Source organism: Symphodus melops, assembly GCF_947650265.1.
Source record: "Symphodus melops genome assembly, chromosome: 12".
Classification (NCBI taxonomy): domain Eukaryota; kingdom Metazoa; phylum Chordata; class Actinopteri; order Labriformes; family Labridae; genus Symphodus; species Symphodus melops.
In genome coordinates this window covers 800111-826751 of record NC_136702.1, presented here as the reverse complement: position 1 = coordinate 826751, position 26641 = coordinate 800111, and the positions used below count along the sequence as shown (strand labels likewise).

At 47.3% G+C, this 26641-nt stretch overlaps 4 protein-coding genes across 6 annotated transcripts; 2 read left to right on the top strand and 2 right to left on the bottom strand.

Moving 5' to 3' along the window:
* Positions 1-304: 304 nt before the first annotated feature.
* On the top strand, positions 305-1952 carry rftn2 (raftlin family member 2; the record flags this gene model as incomplete). The annotated part of the gene is made up of 4 exons (XM_079357952.1): positions 305-493; positions 717-820; positions 908-989; positions 1184-1952. Coding segments are annotated over 4 exons (579 nt in total), but the record flags the coding sequence as incomplete, so codon positions are not given.
* A 1592-nt stretch (positions 1953-3544) lies between these two features.
* Positions 3545-11727, bottom strand: LOC306833004 (MOB-like protein phocein). Of its 3 annotated transcripts, XM_079358038.1 has the most exons (9): positions 11596-11727; positions 9067-9222; positions 6716-6778; positions 5841-5941; positions 5641-5683; positions 5451-5537; positions 5258-5337; positions 5007-5118; positions 3545-4658 (listed from the first exon to the last, which is right to left on the bottom strand). In XM_079358038.1, the coding sequence occupies exons 1-9, from the start codon at positions 11596-11598 to the stop codon at positions 4524-4526; spliced, it is 780 nt and encodes a 259-aa protein (XP_079214164.1). In that variant the 5' UTR covers positions 11599-11727; the 3' UTR covers positions 3545-4523. The 3 variants fall into 3 exon arrangements, with proteins under 3 accessions (XP_079214164.1, XP_079214162.1, XP_079214163.1); XM_079358036.1 differs by lacking the exons at positions 9067-9222; positions 11596-11727 and adding an exon at positions 7286-7395; XM_079358037.1 differs by lacking the exons at positions 3545-4658; positions 5007-5118; positions 5258-5337; ... (2 more) ...; positions 5841-5941; positions 6716-6778 and adding exons at positions 8555-8774; positions 8864-8953 and having other exon boundaries at positions 11596-11709.
* A 70-nt stretch (positions 11728-11797) lies between these two features.
* Positions 11798-17647, top strand: hspd1 (heat shock 60 protein 1). Its single transcript, XM_079358027.1, has 12 exons — positions 11798-11996; positions 12148-12297; positions 13603-13778; positions 14011-14346; positions 14427-14522; positions 14971-15064; positions 15165-15333; positions 15485-15584; positions 15714-15959; positions 16045-16219; positions 16352-16530; positions 16643-17647. Exons 1-12 carry the CDS (start codon positions 11903-11905, stop codon positions 16799-16801), a joined length of 1974 nt encoding a protein of 657 aa, XP_079214153.1. The 5' UTR covers positions 11798-11902; the 3' UTR covers positions 16802-17647.
* Positions 17648-21070: 3423 nt separating this feature from the next.
* On the bottom strand, positions 21071-26472 carry coq10b (coenzyme Q10B). The gene is made up of 5 exons (XM_079358035.1): positions 26297-26472; positions 23019-23171; positions 22114-22306; positions 21801-21902; positions 21071-21542 (listed from the first exon to the last, which is right to left on the bottom strand). The coding sequence occupies exons 1-5, from the start codon at positions 26392-26394 to the stop codon at positions 21375-21377; spliced, it is 714 nt and encodes a 237-aa protein (XP_079214161.1). The 5' UTR covers positions 26395-26472; the 3' UTR covers positions 21071-21374.
* Between the last annotated feature and the right edge of the window lie 169 nt (positions 26473-26641).

Genomic DNA, 26641 nt, shown 5'->3' with positions numbered 1-26641 from the left:
CACACACACACACACACACACACACACACACACACTCGTGAACTGAACCTACTTCTAATATCTGGGTCATAATCAACCCGATGACACGTTTCCTGTTCTTCAGCTGTCGCTCTGACTTCATGACTTTAAAGTGGCGTTCTGTGCGAGTGGGTCGCAGTGATTGGATGTTAACTCGTGACGCGGCGCCGCTCACACTCGGAGTGACTCATAACATAAACAACAGTTAGACGTTTGAATATCAGACCTACAAGGTGACATCAGATCATTTATTCAGTTTGTCTCGGCTGCACGCCGTCTCGCTTGAACACGCGGCGTTCTTCTGTTCCAACGAGGCCGGAGACGAAGAGTTCAACTTCCTGTTCACGTTTCAGTTTTTTGTGTTTCAGGTGAGCCGGTGCCGAGATCTCTGGAGGGATTGTTCGTGTACGAGGAGAGAAGCACGTCTCCTCCGGCCAACGACACCATCGTGGTCGAGCAGTGGACCGTCATCGAGGTCAGTGTGCTTAAAGACAACCATCGTGTGTGACCTCGTTCTGATGGAAGCGGCGTGATGTGAGACGTGCAGATCCAGAGTGACAGTGAAGGGTCAGCGCTGCCGGTCAACACGGGCTGCGTTCCACTTCCTGTTTCATCCGCACTGTGAAGAAAACGTGAAAGCTTCTCTCATTGGTCACGGCTGAACTCGTTTAAGATACGCCCCTTTTTCTTCCTCTCAGGGCTCCAACGTGAAGACGGACTACGGGCCGCTCCTTCACACTCTGGCTGAGTTCGGTTGGCTGCTCACCTGCGTGCTGCCCACGCCGATCATCAGACACGACAGGTAACCACGGTAACCGAGAAGAATCCTGTCACTTCAGTCGGTGTGTCGTGCTGCAGGTTCATAACCGCCATGTTTGTTTTTTTGCAGTGATGGAAACTTGGCCACCAAGCAGGTTGTGTTCCTGCAGAGACCGGTCCGAGGTCAGACCGCCGGACTCTCGAGGAACCAGGTGAGAGCGCCGGACGTAAGTCCATTCAGAACTTCTCTGGACTGTCAGCCAATCACAGAGCTTTTTACTCTGCCTGTATGTGAAAGGTCTTCTGATGTGGCTGCACTGCCCCCTGCTGGACAAAGAAGGTGTTCCTGTTTGTTTTCAGAGACGCTTCATGTGGGTCTTCCTGTGCCCTGCTCTCTTGTCTGCAGGCTCTGTCCGCTCACAGCGACGTCTCCAGCCGCTCCGTGAGCCGATCCATCAGCAGCCCGCTCCCCGCTGACGAGCTGTCTCCCGCCGCGGGGGGCATCGGGGGCTTCCCCGTGTTCGGAGGAGGGTATCCCAGCGCCCTGTCCCACCTGGAGGAGGGGGGCTTCGAGCAGGAGGAGGGGAAGGCTGAGGTCACCTGCATGTGAGGACGAAGCTGAGGATTTCAAACATTTATTCATCCTGCCATCGTGTCCGTTGTCCGTCGTTCCGACAGAGACTCAAACGTAGAACTCAGCACTTTTTTATAAAACAAAATGTTTTTAATGAAGCCATAAAGAGAAAAAGGTTTAATTCACCAGGGTCCAAACTTTGATACACTTCAGTTGGGTGGAGAAACTTTCATATTGAAATAAGTTTTTTAAAGGGGATCAGTTCACAGCGGGACGGCACACAGAGGGTTTGATGTTCCTCCACAGCTTCACTCCACGTTTGCTTCCATCAACTGGTGAAGGCACAGATCACTTCTTTCAGCGTTTATTTATTTATCCAGTTTACCGTTAAATACTTCCAGTAGCAGAAACGCTGCCCCCTTCAGGTCAAACACGGCCGTTATAAAAAAAGATGCAGGATGTGCGTCTGGTCGTAACAGACACAAACATTTTAACCGCACTAACTCGTGTTGATGTGTGACATCGCGTCAGATCACTTCGTAGATTTACTTTTCCGCCTTTATTTTGAAAGGACAGTGGATAGAGTAGGAAAAGGAGACGCAGCTCGGACTTGAACGTATATGGGTCGTGACCTCACCACGAGGCCCTCAGCGACCCGACAAACCGTCCAATCAGAATTAGTATCAGTATTATTTGTCTGTCAGACTCCATCGTCCTCGTCACACCGTGTACCTGCTGGCGTTTCATCCTTTTTATTTAATCATGCAAACCTTTAAAGTATTATTTAATAATCGATCAGCTGTTGTACTTGTATTTGATTTACTGCAAACTGCTGCTGTACGGCCTTTGAGGTACTTTTTCTTTGTGTTCATGGATGAAGTTCTTCAGAGAGGATCAGGACTGTTGTTGTTGACACACAGGTGTGTTTTCAGGTATTTCAGAGTAAAGCGGAGCACGAAGAGAGAGAAGGTCGTTTTTAACGTATTTGAAGGTTTCAGGAGAAAGTCCGAGTGTCGGTTAGGTCTGAAGATACGGCGTTTAAAAATGACGTGGATGCAGAAACATCGGCTGCAACTGGACGAAAAAACGTCCAAATCTTCGACCAAACCGTCAGTGGTTGAGTTGCATTGTGGGTAATGTAGGCGTTGTTATTTTAAGAAGGAAACAGAATGTGTGATTTAAAGTCTGCGGGCGTCCGGTGTTGAAGACGTAAAAGGGAAACGAGACGTAAATATTTGAGAAGTCACGTTAGCGTTTATATTTGAACATTTCTTCTTCTGTGGTGTTTGTTGTTGTTTTGGGAGGAAAGGGATCAATGCAGCTGAAGTCTGAGACATGTCAGTGTTGTAAACACGTGGATCATAAACTCTCCATCAGAGTTTACTAAACGTCAGTATTAATTCCTCTCTTCATTCTGCTTCCTTTTATCATCGATGTTTTTTATTGTATTAAACGATCATTCCGATATCAGAGTCCTGCGTGATCTTTTTATACTTTCACCCCTGAGGGAAATTCACCTTTATTTAAAGGGACATGCTCACACACACACACCTGAGCAGTTTTAAGGGGTTGGTGCCTTGCTCAAGGGCATCCCGGCAGAATTCAGGAAGTGACCTGGCACCTCTCCAGCTACCAGGACTTGAACCGGCGACCCAAGTCCCTCCAGACGGATCTACTGCCACCCCTTACTGCGAGCGCTGCAAAAGGAACGGGACCGCACTTCTCTGTAACCATGACAACGGGATGAGTTCGTCTCACTCAGCGAAGGTGCGTTAAAGTTCCATGTAACATCAGGCCAGTATGTAAACGTCTTCATCGTGGTTTAAATAAAGATTTGTCTTATTTAAATGATCTCTCCCTTTGATGCGTTTGATTATCTTTCCGTTCTTGTGTTTCACGCCACAATGCTATGAACTCTGGGTAATTCACTCGCTCGAAAAAGTCAGCGAGCGATCCCTTCGACCCCCCTGACGATCCGCCCCGAGTGTTCGAGCGTTCGGACGTCGAGATCGGGTCCGAGTGAAGAATTCAGCGGATCCTCCTGGAAGTTTTGTGCGAGTGTGAAAGCAATCCGGGATACGCTCAGGTCCAGGAAAACAAACCGACGCCATCGGAATTTATTTTTAATGGCCGTCGACTTCGTTGAATCTCTGCCAGTCGAGTTTTTAAAGGTACATCGACGAGAACATGACAGTCTGAATAATACGTCTTTTTTATTAACAGACATCATGAAAATGTCAACAGTAACAAAATTTTTTAGTCCATTTAAAAAACAAAAAAAAAAGTGGGTTGGATTGACAAGACTCCTCCCACAAAATAACTTAATGAGGGGGGAGGAGGGGGAGGGTGGTGCTCGGGGGGGGGGGGGGGGGAATGTAGCCGACCTTCCAGCGTCCTCGTCGTATTTACTCATCGAACGTTTACGCTGTTCAAAACCGGCTTACAGCAGCTCGGCCTCAAGCACGTAAACATTCGTCGAGCGAGCGGCGGGCGGCGAGCGGAACGTCGGGCACATTGGATACAGTATTAAAAACAGGAGCAGGTCACAGAGCGGGATCAGAGTTACCCAACAAGCCTTCCTAAAATACTCTGCTAACACACGGACGAAGCTAGAGGTTACGTTTGTCTTTGTTCACTACCACACGAGCCGCACACCTAACATGTTGTTTTAATAGCATCATTATTATTAACGTCAGCAGGCTAATTTAGTGATCCACTTCATGAGACGACCCCCCCCCCCTCCCCCAAAAAAGAAAAACAGGAAACACAAGCAGATAGAGAACAGAAGCAGACAGAGTGAAGCAGCATCAGAAAAAAACATGATGTAAAATAGAGAGGGGGGGGGGGTTATATACAAAGGGGGGGAGGGGGAGGGGAGGGGTGCCTTTGTCAACAATACAGGTCACCATGATTACATACGTTCTTGCAAATCCAGCTGCTTAAAGAAGATTTAAAGGAAAATAAAGGTTGAACTCGAGGAGGAGTGCGAGAGCAGGAAACGACTCCGGAGGATCTGATTGGACGAACAGAGGAGGGAATAAAACCCTGCAGGCATGGCCGACTCTGCTCCTCTCGACTTCCTCCGAGACAGGTGACGAGGGTGGAGGGACATGGAGGTGTATTACACTGTAGTGTGTGTATGTGTGTGTACGTGTGTGTGTGTGTGTGTGTCTCAGGCCTCGCTCTCCCCGGCTGACGAGGTGTTCTGGACCTCCTCCTCCAGGATGGGGACGATCAGGTTGTCCTTGGACATCAGGTTGTACTTCATGACGAAGCGCGTGAACCGGTGACACAGGAACGTCTCGTTCTGCACACACAAAACACACACGCACATGCTGTAGTACTGGTCAGACTGGTCTTGGTCCCGAGACCAGTCCAGAGACCACTTTAAGGTCTCGTCTAGGAATATAGAGCTTTATTTACTCAGCCATGTCTCAGTTCAACCTGCCTTGGTCTTGACTCGGTCCAGATCCCTAAATGTGTCGTCTTTTTCTCACCCTGCCTCAGTCTTGGTCTTGGTCCCTTTAGGTCTCAGTCTCAGGTCTGTCTCAGTTCTACAGTCTGCAGTTTAGTCACTACTCTAACTGTTCCATTTGATTTGAGACAAACAGACATTTTAAAAGTGAACTCCAGACAGGAGCAGCGTGACGCCCACCTCGTACTTGTCGAATATCTGGCGGTGGTGGAAGTAGGCGTGAGAGAATATCCTATAGATACGACGACAGACGGAGCCCAGTTTGGCCACCGATGACTCCTTGATGCTCACCCTGCAGGAGAAGCATCAGAGAATAACACCGAGTTTAAAATATACGGCTGAGAGGATTACTAAGAAGACGCTTCGTGATGATGTAAAGCTGCGTGTCGTATGATGACGTGCTGACGGCTCCTCTGTGGAAGACGATTTACCTGCTGGGGAAGTATTTGTTGCTATTGAGAAGGCAGGCAGCTCCGTCCAGCGTGTGCCTGGTGTAATCAATGGCGGGGCACTGAGGAGGGAGTCAAACAACAAAAACATTCAACTGACGGTAGCGTTTCTTGTCACACACAAAGACCGACACATTCATGTCAAGTGACGTGGACGAACGGCGTCCTCACTGACCTCTTTGGGTGTCTTGTGGGCGGCACATAAAAAGATCCACTGCTCTGTGGCCGTCATCTGGGTGCAGGTGTCTGGATGGCACTCGCTCTGGATGAGGAGAGACTCTGTTAACTTATCGAGTCCTGTTTGTCGTGAAGGACTTGATCCATATTATCTTCAAAGACGCAGCTGCTCAGGTTGAATCGCTTACCTGCAGTTTTACGGCGAGTCCGTTGAGCTCCAAACAGAACTGCCTACAAAGACATGAATGGGCCGGTGTTAAAAGCTAGCTGAGGGATGAGTATGCATGTTAAGTGACCGTCCTCTCTGATCAGAAGGAAACATGCCGTGTTGAAGTGCTGATCCAAAAGGGTTTGAGAATCTGGGTTTGTTTTGGGTTTTTAAACCTACCTGAGGTGCTCGTACTTCCAAACGCCCTCGTCCTGACCCTCCGGAGGCTCCAGGATTTTGTCGATGTTGGAGCAGTCTGATCGAATGTTCTGCTGAATGTACTGAAAAAAACAACCAACAAAAAAACACTTAAACAGAACCCTCACTCTGCAACATGAACACCTGTATACTCAACTTATCCGCTCAGAATAAATAAAGTTTGATCAAATCCAGACATCAGGGCCAAAGATGACCAAAGTCAGAGAGAATCAGAGGAACGATGAGGAGCACTGATCCACTGCATGACGAGCATGTACTGTGATAGTGTGAGGGAGGGATCGCTTCACTGCGAGTCTGAACAGGAGGATTGTTGACAGCGAGCATTCCTCCTGCAGCCTCAGAGAACACGCAGGCAAAGATACGACTGTCGAGCGAAATTAAAAAGTGCAAAGACAGGAACACTTCCTTTATTGTCCAATAAGCAGAGACCATTTAACAAACTTATGAGGTTATTTTTCAGGGTCTTCTAATAAATGTTTTATTTGTTTTATTCACTTGTAGAATACTGTCGATATCATGTTGAAGGTTAAAATGTTTGTGACCATATTGGCTTCTAACAAATGGGTCAACTCTTCTCATGTTGCTGATCGAGTTGTTACCTGATTGAGCCATTTCTAACATTCAACACTGCAAAATAAGTCCTAAAAGTTTGTATGATTGGTGCCGATATATCGGTATCGGATCGATATTGGCCAATACTCGAGGCTGTGATATCGGTATTGTGTCGGAAGTAAAAAAAAGTTGCATCGAGACATCCCTACAGCTAAAGGAAGGTCTAAGAAAAATACACAAACAAATAATGACCAAATAAGAGAAACACACAGACACGCGCGCACCTGTTGGACAGCCAGGGTGCTGTCCATCTCCTCGAAGGATTCATCCGGCCAGTTATAGAAATCCTAAACATGAAGGAAAAACAAAAACATAAAACATACTGATAAAATAAAATAAAATATAAATATCACAATATAATATTATACTAATAATATATCATTTATCATAGCTACGATGCTAGCTCGATACTAGCTTCATGACGTCAGACGGGGGCGACTACTTCCTGAAACAAACACTTTAAGGAGCTTTAATGACATGAGCTGTGAGTATGTGTCACGCTCATAAGTGACATTTATTCTCTTAATATGTTGACCTTACTATCATAGGAACGACACGAGCCCCCGAAATGTAACAACAGGAAACCCCGCAGGGTCGTTAAAGTTAACGTAACTCCAGGAAATAGACGGTGCTGCAGCTAGCATAAGCTTAGCTGGTTATTTCCAGGTCGGGCCCTTCAAAGAGTCGACAAACGATGAGCGGTAAAATATTTAAACTCGGTTAATGTTCGATTGAAGCGTCTCTGGGGTTGCTGTCGGTCACGGTTTTTGTTTTCCCAGCGGGTGGAAACGCACCTTCGCCTTGGTTCCAGGCCGATTCCTCCTGAGAACTGCAGCACCCTCCGCCATGACCATCGCGACAGAATACCCGGATGTTCGTCAGCCGCTGGGTTGTCAGACTCACGCCACATTCATGTTCACTCGAAATAGTCGGAAATATAAGCTTCAATATGAGAAGAAGGAGCCAGGTCATTTACACGAGTCAGTAAATGATTTTTTTTTTAATTAAAAGAAGTTAAAAGTAATAAAGTAACAACTCACTGTACGATACGATTCGGTCACGATTCATTTTACTAAATGAGAGTGCAAAGGCTCTTTCGCTCGCTGGGTTTTTCCTGGCCCAAAACCTGGCCTTGAATTAATGTTTACCTTCTATCTGTTGACGGAGTCGGAAAATGAAAGAGTTAATCCAGAAGGAAGAGGAGGTTTTACAGGAGGAACATTCCCAGCTCTCTCTCGTCACAACAAATTAATAAGTGAGTAAATTGTGGTTATACGACTTTCAGAGTTCACAGAAGTGACTTCATATTACTTAGAAACATTTTAATTGAACCGTATGCAATAAACTTTCTGCCTCTTTTGACAACACTGTCAACATTTACAAAACTTAACCTTAAAAACTATAATACTGTTTAAACAGCTTTGCCGTTCCTTCCCTGATGAACGTCTAGGGTTTGGTAATCCGATTACCTGGTGAACACGTGAATGCATCGCGGCTTTATTTAATTAAAGTAGTGATTAAGAGTAAATTAGTCAGCTTCTTAAACTAATTAAACTGACCCAAATCTACCTCGGATTAGGCAGAAAGTGCTTCTGTTTTCTGGACTGAGGCTCACAGGATACCAACAGGTATTACCAAATCATTCATATTTAAAGTTTACATAGTTCATTAAATTGGGGTTTACACCCTGTTATATTAAGACACACTTCTTACACACAGACAAACATCAGGAAGTGCAAATTAACAGCTTTGTGCAGGTAGTGACCAGAGGCAGAGCAAGTGGACAGCTGTTATTGAGAGTTCTAATTAGCATCAAAACCATCCTAAATATCATCATGAAGGTCGTAGGTGTTCATAAAGAGCTTTTTCTTAAAGGTGCAAAGGGACTCTGCAGGTCAAATGGAGTTTGAGTTGTTCAACCACCAGGGGGCGACAGAGGAGAAGAGTCTAGAGAGAGATTTAGGACCCGGTTGTAAAAGGTGGGGGGGGGGGGCAGGGGGAGAGAGATCATCTGCAGAAGTTTCATTTAGAGGGCTTCAAGGAAAAACATTAAGAGACAAATCTCCAACAGTTCACCTTTATTACTGTAACAAAATGTGATCATAATTATTTACAATTGAAATAACCTTTAAAAAAAAAAAGAAAGAAAGAAAAAGACACAGGTGAGACAACATAATTCCTTCTCTTCAGGGATGACGGAGACGTCTACAGCCACAGAAATAAACGATGAGCTCATTCGACGTATTTGCCGAGGATGTCTCCATCACGGAACAGGAAATATTCCTACGACAGGAAACGAGGAAATTAGTGAAGTTGGGCGCCAAAGCAAACCGATCTTATCTGAATGTGTTAATGGGACAGTGATGCTGCACCTTATCATCCAGACTGACTTTCGTTCCTCCGTACTCTGGTAGGAGGACTTTCTCTCCCACCGTCACGCTCACCGGCTGCAGATTTCCTTTCTACAAAACAATGGGAAAAAAATTCACAAGTATCCAAAGATCAACGAGAAAAGCTGACGTCCTTACAGACGCTGAGCTGCAGTCGTACATGTACGCGTTTTTTCTTTTCTTACCTGGTTAACAGAGCCGGGTCCGACTGCCACCACCGTGGCCTGCAGCACTTTGCCTTGAGCCTTCTCTGGCAGCATGATGCCGCCTTTTGTTACAGTCTCCGCAGTGAAGCGCTCCACCAACACCCGGTCGAACAAGGGGAGGAATTTTCTGAAGGCCTGTGAGTGACCGAGAGAGGGACAAGAAAGACAAGAAAACAATCACTGATTGTACAAGCTCTTATTAACCCTTTCCAGACCGCTCTACATGATGAAACTTAGCGCAGCTGTCTTCATGTCTTTGTGCGTCTGTATTGATTCAGTGACGGCGCCATTTTGGTGTCAGTCTGAGTTCACATTGAGTTGCTGAGGAACGTCACAGCGGGGGGGTCAAGGTACACACAGTCAGACGAGCACATACAGCGCTGTGATCCTCTGCCTTTTTTTCTGATAACAGCACAGTGGAGAGTCGGAATGAGTGGGAGGGAGAGAGAGGGGGGAGAGAGAGAGAGGGGGGGGGGGGGGGAGAGAGAGAGAGAGAGAGAGGAGCGACATGCATGACAGGAGCCACAGGTTGGACTCTCACCCGGACCGCCTGCTTCAACTCCAAACGATTTTTTACATTAAGCTTAAAAATTAAGCACAAAAAAACAACACAATCTGAAAGTGTGTGACCACAGAGATCCTCTGGTGAAATACTGCAATGATTAAACCGCCATTCTGGGCGCTCTGTGAGGGACGGGGGAGGTAAGAGAGGGGAGGTAAGGCGAGGTTAAAGGGAGCTTAAGTTAAGACGGTGTCTGTGTAATTAATGAGCAGCTACGAGACAGAGGCGCCTTTGTGAAATCTGAGTGATGAAATGTAACTTTTTTGTGTTTAAATGTTCAGACTCAGCAAAGAGTTATGCATGTGGGGGGGGGGGGGGGGGCGTTTGTAAGATTTATAACAGCAGCTGTCAGTGCTCTGATAACAGCAGATACATCAGTGACCTTGGTTGAAGGACGTCTGTGAGAGAGGGGGTGGGGGTTAAATAAAGGGGGAGGGTTGGGGGGGGGGGGGGGGGGACAGGACAGGTCTCAGGTTTGTTGAAAGACCAGATTCGGTTGTTGCTCTAAAGGGAGGCAGAGTTACATTTCTCATTGTGACCGTTTGACCCCGAGGCAGCGCGAAGGACATGCACCACCGCTGGAGCCATCTTGGTATTTTAAGTGATCAGTCAGTTACAAAATCCAAACACTGAACCGTGATGATGTCAGCTCTGACCTGACCTGTGAGCAAACGTCCTCCAGGTTTTCAAACGGCACGAGATAACAGACACGAGGCCAGTTTGTTCGGCTCTGCACGACGCTGCAGGACGGTTATATGGATAGCCTAACAGCTATGCTGCGCACCACTCGCACAAAGGCCATAGGACTCGTGGTGATGGGTTAAAATCCCACCTCTACCCTTGTGCTGCACGTCCTCCCTCACTCGCTGCTGCCAACAGTTTCTCTCTCTCGCTTCAGCTTCATATCATATCTCCTATCGTGACTCCTATCATATCTCATATCGTGTCTCCTATCATGTCTCCTATTGTGCCTCCCCTCTTCACTCAGTGTGATGCAGGTTGAGTGAAGCTGGGGGAAAGTGTGCGTGCTGCAGCAATTTATTTATTGCGGTGATTTTTAAATATTAGGTTTATCTTTTTTTTGGAGTAGGGCTCTGATGAAACAACTTTCTCTTTTCACCAACAATGACTTTAAAAAACGATAATGCACAAATACTTCAGGTGAATAGTCAGAATCACATGTAAATGGGGGATTCAAATAATATTATAGTGAATAAAGTACAAACAGGACTTAAAAACAAAAGATAGAGAATGAGGAATGTTGGGAATGATGGATTAAACTTGTCTAGTCTCGTGATCCTTCATGTTACTTTAGTTGTTATTGATTATAGGGAGGCTTTGAGTAAATTCAGGAGCTCATAGTGACGTCACAGCCTACGTAGCGGAAGCAGGAAGTGATTTAAACGTACATGTAACTCGTGTTACACTGATGAAGGGCATGCAAACTGCAGTTCAACACGTGAATCTACAGACAGATGTTTAAAAATGTTCACTTTAAACCGATTTAACTACCTCTGTGACTGTGACGCTTTATTCATGCGCATGTGCAGTAATGGCTGTCACGAGCTTTTAGCAGGGTCAGGGTACGTTTCTTTTCAGACTTCTGTTTGTGTCCTGCAGGATCCCAGGTGTCAGTGTGTGGACAGAAACCCGGCTCAGTGTGAAGCACCGTGCAGGAACATGCGTTTATATCTCAGACAGCTGCACGTTTAGTTAACATTATACTCATAATAAAGTTATAAACACACAACCTACTGGTTTTGTATCCTGATTTCAACAGTTTGACCTTGTGATCAACATCACAAGTATCTTACACATTAAAGTGAGCCTAGCTGCTACCCGTAGCTTCGCAGCTGTTTGATAACCGGGTCGCTGTTATAATAGCAAATAATAAATAAAAGGACAAAAATAAAGTATTTATAATAAATATATAAAGATCTGCTCACCATGTCTGGACGTGGAGGAGGTCTGAGAGCCGGTTTCTGACTGAGTCCTGGATCTGATATACTGAAGGGGACTAGCTCCACGTGAGGAAATATCCAGAACCTTTTCTGCGCATGCGCACTCCCTCCCTGCCCCCCAAACTTCTGTTGCCCGATAGAATATTCCAGCACATCTAACGGTTAAAACGACGATTAAAACACAGATTTCCACAAAGACACGCGACTTAAACACGATGAATGTGACTTTACTCTTAATAATTCAGCATTTTCTCTCATTTTCATTCATTTTCAGTCTGAGTAATATTGCACAATGTCAACTTTGACCTTTGTTTTTCCTCCAATGGCACACGGGAAATTTCTAGAATCCATGCGCCCCGGAACCAGCATTGAAAGGGACATAAAATGTGATTATCGAAATTCAAACTTAAATTATATTCCAAAGATATGTTAAAATGTTTTATGTCATGTCAGTTTGATTCATCTATGAATAACTTATGGAGAGTTTTCTTTTATTCCATTTGCGGTTATTTAAACTAGTTTGCTGTTATTATTCAGATTCCGAGGCGGAGCCGGTAAATAACCCGGATGTGAAAACCCATGTGCAGTCCTCCGTGAGTAGCAGTTTGCACCGACACGACTCTGCGTTATATCATTCCCTCCTGCAGACGAGCTGTTCGCAGTGCACTGAAGACTTCCACCTTAGAAGTAAGTAATGATATCTACAAAGATTTTCGCGCTATAAAAAGTTTATATCACAGTTTATAATTAAATCTGTCACGCTGGTTTTTAATGTCTCGCCGTAGTTTCTGAAGCTCGCGTGGGGAACAGATGTCTTCATACCTGAGAGGACATTTATGCAGACATGTCGCTAAATGTCCACAATTACTCTGTACATGTTTTAATTTAATGTCACGCGCTCATTACCTTAGATTAAGTGGGATAATGTCGCGTCTCGTGCCTGTATGATGAAGCCCCTCCCCTTTATTAACGTCTCAGAGCTGGCTTCAACCTGAATGAATGAAATGTCTTTAAACGTGTTCATCATGTGTCGTCGCCTGCACACACAGGTGTTGACCAGGTGTATCAGTGTGATGGTCACACACACATGAAGCAGTTCCGCACATGCTGGTTCAGTTTGACCTTGTGACGCACGACCTGAGGAGCGCACGTGGGCTAAACAGGAACTGGATCATTCATTAGTATGAATCCAGTTTAATTAACTGTTTATTATTATCAATTTAATTATTACTGCTGTCACACAAACTGCTGATCGTTTAGTCTTAATCTTCCTGTTGTAAATATGTTTTCATCTTTACACAAAGGAAATGCTTTTTTCAGCCCTGATGGACGAAAACGATTTTCTGTTGAATGTATTTATAATTTTCTGGCTGCCTGTCAAATGATTTTAAAATCAATTAGCTGAACTTCGTCAAGATTTAACTGCATGATGGAAATTCCATTATTAAACATCAGAGGGAAAAAAAACTCCTTATTTTTAATTTTCGGACTCTTTAGATGAGAGTACTTTACCTGCTGTGTGCTTTTATTTTGAAATACAGTAAGGCCCTTCTGGTACATGGAAGGTTAGGGATCTCAAGCTGAGGTCAAACAGCTGAGGACCACTATCTACGGGGAGCCTGAAGGGACAAAATAACAGGAGATTAATCAGGATTAACTCGTTTATGCTGATGGCCTTAATTTTAAATCGACCCCAACGGACATTTCTCTTCATGTTCTCGTGCACCGTGATGGCCGACCCTCCTATTTCTCACATTTAATATATTTATAAAAATAAAAGAAGCTCCTGGATTATTCTTAAGTTTGTGTAAAAGCAGATCCATCCCTCGTCTCTCTGTGTGATCAATGTTTGATAGGATATCGTTCATCCACTGCTGGCTGTCATACCGCTTGACACCACCAGGGGGAGCATGTGATCCGTCCTCGTGTGACGGGTTTAACTGCACGCTGATTTTCATGGATGGACTTGGTGGTTTGTTTTTCTCCCCACAGAGATGTTTCGTCTCCCGACAGTCATGAAGCAGGTGAGGCCCGTGTGCCGGGCGCTCGCCCCTCACCTCACACGAGCCTACGCTAAGGACGTCAAGTTTGGAGCTGACGCTCGCGCTCTGATGCTGCAGGGGGTCGACCTGCTGGCTGACGCTGTGGCCGTCACGATGGGTCCAAAGGTAACCTTCAACACGCCAATAAATGTGTACTGTACTGAACCAGAGCGTTCGGTGGAGACGGGGTTTAATGTCCAGCCTGCACGCCATGATGTGCAGACGGATTTTATTCCAGCTGTCGCTAACGAGCGCCTGAAACATTGTGCAGACTAAATGAGCACTTTCCTGTATCGACAGTTTTTAACGCCACACCGTATCGGCTGCTTAATCTCCTAACCGTCTCTCTCTTCTTCAGGGTCGCAACGTCATCATCGAGCAGAGCTGGGGCAGCCCCAAGGTCACCAAGGACGGCGTGACGGTGGCCAAGAGCATCGACCTGAAGGACAAGTACATGAACATCGGCGCCAAGCTGGTGCAGGACGTGGCCAACAACACCAACGAGGAGGCCGGAGACGGCACCACCAGCGCCACCGTGCTCGCTCGGGCCATCGCCAAGGAGGGCTTCGACAGCATCAGTAAAGGCGCCAACCCCGTGGAGATCCGCCGCGGCGTCATGATGGCCGTGGAACACGTCATTAACGAGCTGAAGAAGCTCTCCAAGCCGGTCACAACACCCGAGGAGATCGCGCAGGTAGGTGACGGCGCCGCGCACACCGAGCGGTCGCTGCAGAAGTCTGCATAAATAAAAAACATTATTTTATCGTCCTCAAGGTGGCGACGATCTCAGCCAATGGAGACGTAGAGATCGGTAACATCATCTCCAACGCCATGAAGAAAGTCGGCCGCAAGGGAGTCATCACAGTCAAGGTTCGTCTCACACGCAGGTTCACTTATTTTTCTTTAGGTGTCCAGACGTCGCCTCGGAGGTCACGATGAAGACGAGAGACGCCACGGTTAAAGTTTAAATAATTCTTAATTTAACCAAAGTGGGTCGATGTACTGCGGCGTTTATTCCCCGATCAGAGAGTTTAAACGGGTTCTCTCCAGCCGAACGCTCTCGCTAAAAGAAACGACATCCGGAGTGAAAGAGCGAGCTCATTTAAAGACCCGAGTGAAGTCCAGGATGGTTAGGAGCAAACATGTCTGATTGAGGATCAGATTAGAAGAGAGAAGCTGAGGTGAAAACGTCCCGCGGGACATCGGCGTCTTCATGAATTCAACAAAACCTTAAAGAGGCTTAAAGTTAACGATGGATTAACTGCACGCCATAAATCCCGTTTCTGTGAGAGAGACCTAACGTGTGTTCACCTCTCAGGACGGGAAAACTCTGCACGATGAGCTGGAGATCATCGAGGGCATGAAGTTCGACCGAGGTTACATCTCCCCGTACTTCATCAACACCCCCAAAGGTGAGCCCGCTCGTCCTCGACCTGCGCAGCAGCGTTATCGCCATGGTTACGCGGTAACGCAGGCGTCCTCATGAAGACTCTGCTTTCTCCGGCTCTGCAGGTCAGAAGGTGGAGTTCCAGGACGCCTACCTGCTGCTGAGCGAGAAGAAGATCTCGAGCGTGCAGAGCATCGTGCCCGCTCTGGAGATCGCCAACCAGCACCGCAAACCGCTGGTGATCGTGGCCGAAGACGTGGACGGGGAGGCGCTCAGCACGCTCGTCCTCAACAGGTACGCGACCTTTACCGTCTGATCTCCGCCGGAGAATAAGAGTCCGTATCACGGGGCGCTGATGACCTGGGTCAGGACTCGCCTCCCTCTCCGAGTCTGATCCGCGTCTCCTGTCCCTGATGACTCATGAATACTTGACCTTACCTTGCAGGCTGAAGGTCGGGCTGCAGGTCGTGGCTGTTAAAGCTCCAGGCTTCGGAGACAACAGGAAGAACCAGCTGAGGGACATGGCCGTCGCCACCGGGGGCACTGTAAGTCCACTTTTAAACCAAGTGAATAAGATTCAGGACTTGTCTCGTGCATCAGAACCTGAGGTCCGTGTGTGGCTTCAGGTGAAACCCGAGGACCGGCTCTCACTGTTCATGTCGTCCGTTCTGCAGGTGTTCGGAGAGGAGACGCTGGGTGTCGCTCTCGAGGACATCCAGGCTCACGACTTCGGCAAAGTGGGCGAGGTGCAGATCACCAAAGACGACTCCCTGCTGCTGAAGGGAGGAGGAAACCCGGCCGACGTGGAGAAGCGTGCGGCGGAGATCGTGGAGCAGCTGGAGAACACCACCAGCGACTACGAGAAGGAGAAACTCAACGAGCGGCTCGCCAAGCTGTCGGACGGCGTCGCCGTGCTCAAGGTTAGTCTCGGACGCGAGCGCAGAGGTTACAGACTTGTCATCGTTGTAGGTCGACGAGGTTGTGACGAATGACTCGTGTCTTTAGATCGGAGGAACGAGTGACGTGGAGGTGAACGAGAAGAAGGACCGAGTCACAGACGCTCTGAACGCCACGCGAGCTGCCGTGGAGGAGGGGATCGTTCCCGGAGGAGGCTGCGCTCTGCTGCGCTGCATCCCGTCGCTCGATGACGTCCCGACTGTCAATTCAGACCAGAAGATCGGTGAGCGAGAAAACACACTTGTGACCTCACAGGGATAGATATTTATAACCAGCTCATCGGGAGGAAGATGAACCCGGCAGTTCATTCAGGACTTTCATAGATCTGGTTTCCCGTCTCTGTGCGCGTTAACAGGTGTGGACATCATCAGACGGGCGCTCCGGATCCCAGCCATGACCATCGCTAAGAACGCCGGCGTGGAGGGCTCTCTGGTGGTGGAGAAGATCCTGCAGGGATCGGCTGAGCTCGGCTACGACGCCATGCTGGGCGAGTACGTCAACATGGTGGAGAAAGGCATCATCGACCCCACCAAGGTACAGACTCCGCTCGCTGTGGACACACACCGCCACCTGCTGGTCTGCCGTGTGTACTTCCTGTTTTTGCATCTGATCCCTTCGCTCATGTTTCTGACTCCTCCCTCCACAGGTGGTGAGGACGGCCCTCCTCGACGCCGCAGGAGTCGCCTCCCTGCTCTCCACCGCCGAGGCCGTCGTCACGGAGATCCCCAAGGAGGAGAAGGAGATGCCCGGTGGCGGCATGGGAGGAATGGGCGGCATGGGTGGCATGGGAGGAATGGGCTTCTAACGTGACCGTCGTGACTCGCTGTACAGACTTAAAGGCAGGGTGGCGCTGGAGGAGGAGGAGGAGGGTGGAAAGCTGCACCCGCCTCCACCAAACTTCACCCACACTGACTGACGAAGGTGATGGAGCTGAGAGCAGTCATCACCCCCCTCCTCTCTCCATTCCCCCCCCCCCCCCCCCCCCCCTTCTTCTTCTGTTCCTGGAGGGGAAACAGATCCATCAGCCGTCTGCACACACGTGGTGCCAGAGAAGAAGAAGCTAACATAGTGATGACGCTCTGTATTTACAGCAGGGTGTGATGAGAAAACATGCATAGTCAAGATTGTGCATCTGTTCTTTTGTTTTTGTCATTCTTCGTTAATTCTTGTTTTTTATATATATATAAATATACACATCGTATCTGAAGTTTGTTTTCTCTCAGCTAAAATAATGTGAGGTCAAATCTGTCGTCTGATTGAATTAAACCCGTTTTCTTACAGAACTTTGAGCTCCTTCTGTGACTTCCTGTCTCGTTTTGTGTCTGTAACAGATGACAAGTTCAAACATCACCAGAGGCCTGCTTCAATAAAAACCATGAATGATTGAGATAATGTTTACTGAACGCTGAGGCTTTAAAAAGTCCTCAGGTGTTGTTTTCATGCATGCAGAAAGTGACTTTTTCAGCCTTTTACGTCAGAACGTTTTGATTGTGTGACAGAAGAGCAGCGATGGTTACGCGCCGTTCAAAGTGTAAACGTGAAACCCTGCTTCATCCTCGCCGACATGAAAGATGGCGGCTCGAAGTCTGTTCGATGTTAACGACGGTTCATGCTGATTTTTCTTAATTTAATAAATGTCCTTGTTCAGATGTGTCGCTGCTCCACTTCTTTCTCAACGAGAGCTCTGCTGCTTTCTCAGTTCGTCTATGTGCTTAAATAAACTGTTTCACTCTTCACCTTTTAAAACAGCAGCTGGTGACGTCATCGGAGCTCCTCACTTCACCTGAACGGTTTAAAAACGTTCCCAGTGCGACACAAAAAACAGTAAAGAGTCCTAAACCTACGATGCTCTGTCAGCTGTTACTTTTGAAAATGTGTAAATACTGTAAAGAACAACAAATGTATTTGTGTTCTTTATGATGCAGAAAGATAAAAGCAAAGACTAAACTGCAGGACGCGTTCAGGGACCTCCTTTACGAGAGCTGCTTTCAAAAAATATATCAAGTCACGACCAACTTCTACTAACCTCATTTTTGTTCTGTTTGCGGTGTATATTAATGTTATTACATGCTCACCTTTAAGCACATTTCGGTTCTTGTAATCTGCTTCTATAGATCTAGAGTCAGTCAGTAGTTTGAGTGAGGTTTCGCTTGTGCACAGGGTAGATTATATTTATTTTCATATGTTTGATTTGTTTAGCGAGCTTCTTATTGAGAGCCTGTTTAGACATTGATTGGCACAACAGTGTGCAGCTCCTCCCCTTCATGTTGATGAGATGAGACCTGTTGAACATTTCCATTCACCTTTAAACTCGGACTCTTTGTTTGTGTGGTTTGTCCTGGGTAAACACACACCACCTCTTTTCCTTTATGTCCAAACCTCAATCAGCTGAGAGGACGAGGTCTCCTGGCAACAGGTTGTCATGGAAACCACCGTCCAGCGTTATCCTTCTGTTTGTCGTGTCTCCGACCACCCGAGCCCTCAGACAGAAGACAAACAGCCTCTGGGCCTGCTTTCAGATTAGATCAATAATCACTGCTGCTCTACTGCCGGTCTGTCCAGCTGTTCAGGTGAGAGACGCTTTTTAATGTTCTGTCCACTGTCTTTAAGGAAACACGGAGATCCAAAAGGTTCACAAAGGAAAGAGAATCTTCTGTTCTGAAACGCGAGGAAGCAAAAAAAACCCGAACCTGTATGTAAACCCTGTTTGGTGCCCACGTGGCCCGGTTCTCCAGGGTCTGAGTCCAGCTCAGTTTCACCTGCCTGATAAAGCGAGCACAATGTTCGGCCTTGTTCGTCTATCATTGTGTCCACAGGGGGGCGCTATCGTCCACACTAACTTCAGGTTATTTAAACTGCTTTAAATTAAATTTTTCATGTCTGATAGAAACATTTGGCTTTTTTTTGGCTTCAAACCTAATGTCTACTTTCTGCCAAGAACATTTTTTCAAGGTCTAAAGTTTAAATATTGTAAAGTTGTCTTTAAAACATATTTACATTTCCTCAAAGTCCGGGAGCCCAGATCGTCTCTGCCTGGGCTGCTTGTGAGGGGTCACATTAGTTCCAAACCAAAAAAAAGCTTCCTTTATATGCAGATATAAAAGTGGGCGTGGTCAGCTTTCAACCAATGACTGGATTTTGTTCTAACAGACGCTGGTCATGGATTCAGTTTTATTCTATTAGAAAGGTCTTGGTTAGTTCCCAGATGTTTGCAGCGCTCGCTCGCTGACCTAAACTAAAATAACGTCTGACCCAGCGCTGACATTTACAAACCTCATGACCACACTGCGTCCTCATGCAGCTTTTCTATTCTTACCCTGCATGTGACCTCAACACGTCTGCTCGCTCCACATGAAGCCACACTGCGCCCATAAACAAACAAACATCAGTCAGCTCTTTAGAAAACACTTTATCCATCATGCAGCAGGAACATCTGTATGAAGTCAAACACAACAACTCGCTCTGTTCTCGTCTTCACACCAATATTTACACTTAAAACTGAGTAATAAATACGTTACAAAGAGTACATGTGACAGAAAAGATAAATATGCTGCCAGGAGACGAGGAGGCACTCTGTGAAGCAGGTTAGAGACGGGGTTAAAGGTCAACATGTTTGACCCCGCATTCAGCACAGCTCTGGTCCTGTGATTGGCTGGGTGGTAAACATGCTGGCCTACGGTGTACGGCTCATATTGCACACTTACTGCTGCTGTAACCTGGAGCGACTCTCTCTATGAAGCCGAGGAGAGGGAGAGGAGAGAGAGAGAGAGAGAGAGAGAGAGAGAGAGCGAGAGAGAGAGAGAGAGAGAGAGCGAGAGAGAGAGAGAGATTGTAACATAAGAAAGAAAGTATACGGAGTTATCTCAAAGTGAAGTAACAGTTCAGACTCCTCCTCAGAGCTCACTGATCCACCGTGTCTCCGTCTCTTCTTCAACATGTTCCTAAAATAGAACGAGGATCCTGGCTGCTGATTGGTTCATTCACTTTAAAAGGTAACATACTCTGTCTCCAAACCCCCCAGTGATAAGAAGAGTCCATCCTCTCCGTCTTCTGCCTGCTCCACTTTTCAGAAAATGTGTGCTCAAACAGGCCGTTTGGAGATTTGGGGGCGTGGTCAGACACAGCTCATTTACATATTTAAAGATACAGACACAGAAACAGCCTGTTCTGAGCAGGGCTGAAATAGAGGGGTTTATAGACATGATCAGATACAGGATCAGAGTGGATTTACAACAACACACTTCACACACATGATGAAGAGGAGCGAGGACACTGATTTCACCTGAAGAAGAGGAGATCATGTGACCTTTAAATGATCTGTAACAGAGCCCATCCACGAGTTAAACACCACATAACATCCAGTAGCTTCACCTGAATCCCTGCACACAGCACACCTGCTCATTCCCTCAAATCTATTCTCCAACACAGCTGATCCACATTATGTACAATCCTGCTTTTACTCAGGGACACGCGGTACGACCCGCAGGAGAGAAACAAACGGGGAACTTCTAAGATTCTGAAAAGAGCGCCACTAAAGTGGTCAACAGCGGCGTTCTGAAAGGTTGAGAGATTTTCAAAAAGGAGCTCTCAGAGCGGCCACACACTGAAGGAGGAACGCTCGGGACAAGGACGCCGGGCGCCATGCCTTTTCTCCAGCGTCTGCTCCTGCACGCGTGATAACCTTAAATATTCTCTGGACTGGGGGGGCTGGTGGCAGTGCGGGCGTCCCCCATGCATCCAGGCTATAGTCCTCAAGCGGGAGCCCGGGTTCACGTCAGGCCTGTGGCTCTCCTCCCTGATCCCTGACTCTGTCCACTTTCCTCTCTCTATTAAAAAGGCAAAAATGCCAAAAATAAATCTTTAAAAAATATATACTCTGGACCTCTGCATCGTCTGTTTGGTACTTAATCAGTGCACAGTGTCTATTTTCAATCCTGCGAGAGGATTCAATGAAGGAGCCACCAGGTCAATAATCTGTGCACATTTCCCATCATGCATTCTGTATCGTTCTCCTGGGTGGGAGAAGTTTCTCTCCTCAAACACGAAGATCGTAGTTTGTTTCACGGGAGCTACCCACAGCAGCTAGCTGCTAGCGCTGTTAGCAAACTTGAAATCAGAGTGGCTGACGCTTGCTGAGTTTCGTGACCTGACATGGAGTTATAATTTTCTGTGAATGGAAATGAAGAAAAAATAAAAATAAAATGCTGCATGTGTTGTTAGCACCGACGAGTGTTTTTGATAAGAACATGAGATGGTGGACTGTTGGGGGTGAACTTGGTCAGATGTGAGAAAGGCACTGCAGGTTTCAAACACGTCCAGTCTCTTCTTTGTCTCTCTGGGGTCGGGCATTGTGTGTCGGGGTCTGGGGGGGGGGGGCGCTACGTGTGGTGAACCTCGTGGAACATGAGCTCGCGCGGGATTTGCGTCTCTGCACCGAACACCTTTGAGGCGCGGCGCTCGAACGCCGACACCATCTGCTTCACCACCTCGTCGAAGAAGACGGTGGCGAGCTGCGAGTGCAGGAGGGAGCGAAACTCGAAGGAGATCTGGAGGGGAGGAAGAGAGGGAGGACAAAGTTAGCAGCAGAATGTCAAACAGTGGGGACGCACGTCAGACGTCCCAGCGTGTGTGAAACTGATCCAATGTGAAATCTAACACGGCAGCTGCAGACACGCGGTGTGTGTGCGGTGTGTGTGCGGTGTGTGTGCGGTGTGTGTGTGTGGTGTGTGTGCGGTGTGTGTGTGCGGTGTGTGTGTGCTCACAGAGGAGCTGAAGCACATTCATCTTTGTGTTTGAAATCTTACAGAAAAATCCACGGTGCACGTTCGAGGGTAACCCGGGAGACCAGGACTGAAGCGCCAAACCGTCTCCAGGTGGTTGAAGAGTTTAGCCTCTGAACAGGACGCCTGAAACCAAAAAGGAAGCGTTTGAATTAGCTTGTTGAAGAGACTGAGATACATGTGTTCCCATAAACCCACCAGCTCAAATATCATATAGTGGAGTTTTTAAAAAATGCAAACGTTCTGCAGCTGAATCTGACTTGAAACTTTTGCAGAAACTTAGATCTGAAAATGTGCACACACACACACACACACACACTGAGATGCAATACCTCACCTTGACCAGGTGGGGGCGTACTGAGGTCACAAGGGAGGTGTAGTTCTCGACCACGGGAGGGAAGCCCACAGTCAGCTTGGCCTTGCAGAAGCCGGCTCGTTTGAACACGACGTCAGACTTCTTGCACCAGGGCACAAAGTGGCAGTAGTTCTCCACCCCGGCCACCACCTCGTAGATCTCCTGCATGGAATACCTGATGGGGGGGGGGGGGGCGCGGGGTGGGGGGGGGAGAAGAGCCGTGAGCTCCCAGCGTGCATGTCAGCAAGTAGAACTGGGTCAGCCGCCTCTCTGACATAACACTCAACATGCCTGACCCAGTAAGAAGAAGAAGAAGTGGGTCAGAGAGGGAGCGAGTGGAAACACAGAGAGAGAGAGAGAGAGAGAGAGAGAGAGAGAGAGAGAGAGAGAGAGAGAGAGAGAGGGCGTGCAAGAGAGGAGGAGAATAAAGTGAAGAGTTCAGCTCAGAGAAGAAGACGAGGGGACTCAGAGGAAGATATCAAGCTCAGTTATATAAGTTCATGAGTCCAGCTGAGTCTATTTATACAGCAGATTAGTGTTATGAGCTGTTCTTGGAACAAAGAGAACATTCGGTGCGTCACTCAGAGAGAAACATGAAGTCGAGCTGCAGCACAGACTCAACGTGTGCTCGGCCTGAGACTCACAAGAGACAGAGTGAAGGTGAGAGCGAGGTAAGCAGAACATGTCATCATGAAACACCCCAACCCAAGTGTGTGATCATGTTCAGGTCGCTCATGTCAGACCGGGATTATTCATCCTCGTCAATCTGCACTTTCTTCAAACTAATTATTATTATATTTTTTTTTGGCCTGAGAATCTCATTTCTGTTTCCTGCTGATCCTCGGGGAGTTTGTGAACTGAGCCCGCTGTGAGCCTGCTGTCCTCACCCGATGATGCGTCTCTCTGAGTACTCCTTCTTCTTGGAGAGCGAGTTGGCGAGGTTGAAGAAGCTGCGTGTAGGCAGCGCGGCGCCTCGGCCCGGCATGGCGGCGATCAGCGGAGGCACGCGGGTCATCAGGATCCCGCATGACGACAGGTATCTGATTACAAAACAAAGGAGAGGAAGAGACGCGGGGTCAGTCTCAATCAGCCTGACACACTTTAATAAGAGTCTGCACACGTCTCCAACACGCTACAAGAAATGACCATGTGACCTCACCAAGCCCCCCCCCCCACGTCTCTACGTGGAAACCTTCTCGCAACTCCTGCCAAACATTTGTCTTTGAAATAAAATGGGACACACACACACACACACACACACACACACACACACACACACACACACACACACACACACACACACACACACACACACACACACACACACACACACACACACACTGTAAATGTACTGCAGGCTTCAGTGACCTCCTGAACACCCACGCCACATCAACAAGCTGCCTGTCACTCATCTATCAGCTGTCAATCATTAAACATAACTGTACGAATATCAACGTACACATCTGACAGCACGCAGGCCAGACTGATCCGAGGCCTGGTCCAGACCCAGACACACCTGAGACCAGACTGATCCGAGGCCCGGTCCAGACCCAGACACACCTGAGACCAGACTGATCCGAGGCCCGGTCAGGCCCCGATTCAGAATGAATTGAAGTTATTAGTTCTCCTTCTCGTCTCAGTGATGACGTGACAGAGAACCCACCCAGTCTGATTCCCAGGCGAGACCAGGACCTTCAAAACGTGGTCTCGAGACCGAGACCGGTTTCTATCACTCGACACCAGAAACAAAAACAAGTTATCTGAGGCACACTGAAAATGACTTTACTGTCACTTTTTTGATGCATATTTTATGAACTCTTTAATTATTGTTTTGATGCATTTTTTTCCTACACTTATATTTTTTATCTTTTTTAAAATGTGTTTTTGCACAGTGTGATTTTCTCCTGCTGTAACACTGTGAACGTCTCGGCCTGCGAGATGAACAGATCTTATCTCGTGAACCTCGGCCGACTCTTTGCCTACATTTCTCTACACGTGCTGAATGTATGGCAGGTCAGAGAACAGGCTGAGTCGCTCTGTGATGCAGCGACGATCCTGCTGAAACATGTGAGCTCCCTGCAGGTATGAAACTGATCGACGTGCGTCAGGAGAGGTGAAGCGACGAGGAGAACGGACCAATGAGAAACCTTCCTGGACCGACTCTTCTCTGGCGCCGTGAAGCTGAACTTGTCACCGTGTCCGTCTGCTCGCCACACTGGTATCTGTGTCACTGTTTGATTGGTACACTGTGCCCGGCTGTCACCAGCAGCACCTGCGGCGCCCTGTTCCACCATGTCCCTGGCACCGGATGGTTTGGATGCAGGACAGCGCTCGCCGTGCATATTAAAGCAGCCGTTACGTAACCTCTTCATGTGCGGTGAGGGGAATATCAATGACACCGTTAGCTTGAACTCACACAAGCTTCTCATGGCGTGCGGGGGCAGCCTGTAAACTCGTGGTCACTTCAAAGATAGTCCGTTCACTACTATGAACTGAAAGGTGATACGGCCGACACATGGCGCTGACCTTAAAACTGCCAGGTCCATGCAAGTGTATGAAAGGTCGTGGCTAAGAGGAGGAGGGCGGCGTGCATGTTTAACCTTCAACATCGAGCGTCAGAGGCCGGACAGATTCAGCCAATTAACACATTTCAATCAGAGGTCGTTTATAACCCCCCCCCCCCTGTCCCAGGAGGTTAAAACATTAAACTATAGGGACTTTCCTAATGTTGGCATTAGATCACCACACTATAGCCCAAACATCACCATATTATTTATTGTAATAAATTACATTTCTCGTGCATTATTATGTTTTTGAGGAATCTCACGACCCCCCCTAACTTTAACCCTCCAGGGGGGTCCTGACCCACACTTGGGGAACCACTGGTGTGGAGGACTCTGTTGCTACTTCTGCTTCTTTTTTTGTCAGGTCCTCAGGCCCCGTCTGACAGGGAGAGTCTCCGGCTGTGCGGTCCATGTGTGAATAACTCTCTCACTATCTGTCGATATTTTCAGGATGTGCAAACAGCTTCAACGAGGAGGCAAATTAACAACCAAAAAGATCACTGGAGGAAACTTGGAATCATTTCCAAATCGTGGTGAATAAAAAAAAAAAAAGAAAAAGAACATCAGTCGTCCTCTTGACTCTGAGGATCAGTCCTCTCGACCCCCCACCCCCAAAAACCTGTTCACAGGCGCTTGTGGTTCAAAAAGTGTGTGTCTGCCTGTGATTACACTATCTGCTCAGGTGACAGAGCAGCAGCAACAACGTTTACATGCCATGTTTACCTGACTTACCACACACACACACACACACACACACACACACACACAAACACACACACACACATGAGAGAAAAGTGACAGCAGCTTGAAGTAAGTGATTGTGATGCTGGAGGATTTCGGAAGCCTGACAACAAGGCAGATGACGTCAGTAAGATAGTTAAAATACACAACCACACACACACAGTCATACAAACACATGATTAGGCTACTTACAAACACACACAAGGTCCTGTATATCTTTACACACACACACAACCAATCCACACACACTATGCAGATTATTTTATAATTAATATCCTTATTGATTTTGTTTATCGTAATGATTGCGTTATTATCCTAATCATTATTTGTTATTATATGTTATTTGTCACATCCATACCAATAAAGCGTGCCGACTTTAATTAAAATAGTGAACGAGTTAGTTTCGCTTTACGACAGTTACCGGTGTAGTGGTGAAAACAGTGACCGTGTTATCTGGAGACTTCCAGCTGTGTAACAAGACTACAGTCCTCACGAAGGCCTCACTGTTTATCTCTTTCTATTAAAGTAATAATGAACTGATCAGATCTGTCTCTGATGAGAGACTACACGCAGAAGCTCTGTTGTGTGTTTTTTACTGACACTGTAACCATGACAACGAGGGACACGTCCGGCTGAAAGTCACCAGTCAACACGGTCACCCGTTAAACCGAAACACCGAAACCTGAGATGAACTTTCGTTTGACGAGTTGGCATGTTTACTCAGCTTAAAAGACAAAATATGCTAAATGAAAATGTTAAGAGTGAACTCGGTACCACGGCGACACTTAAACCAAGTCTGGGGAGAGTCTTTTCCTGAACTTTCCCGGTTCAGTCGAGGGATAAAAAGTGAAATAACTTACCTTACGTTGTTTCTAGTCGGTAGTTCTCGTTTTGCTGTTGAGGGAAACTGTTTGAAGCACTCGGCCACTTTTCTCAAGCTCCGACTTCCCCGAGCCATCTTCTCTGTACGGATTTCTTCACTCTGATCCCAAATACACGGACCTCCCTGCCCACAGATTGGCCCCGCCCCTATTGTGACGTCTACAGTCAAAGTCGGGCTGTGATTGGATAACCCATGCCTTGCTGAGAGTTTTTCATTGGCTGGAGTTATTGTTTGTCAACTGAAAGTATCTGACGCGTTTTGCTCGCTCATGCACGAACTTTCACGCGCAGGAATGTCACGAGATGTGTTGGCTCGGGTTACA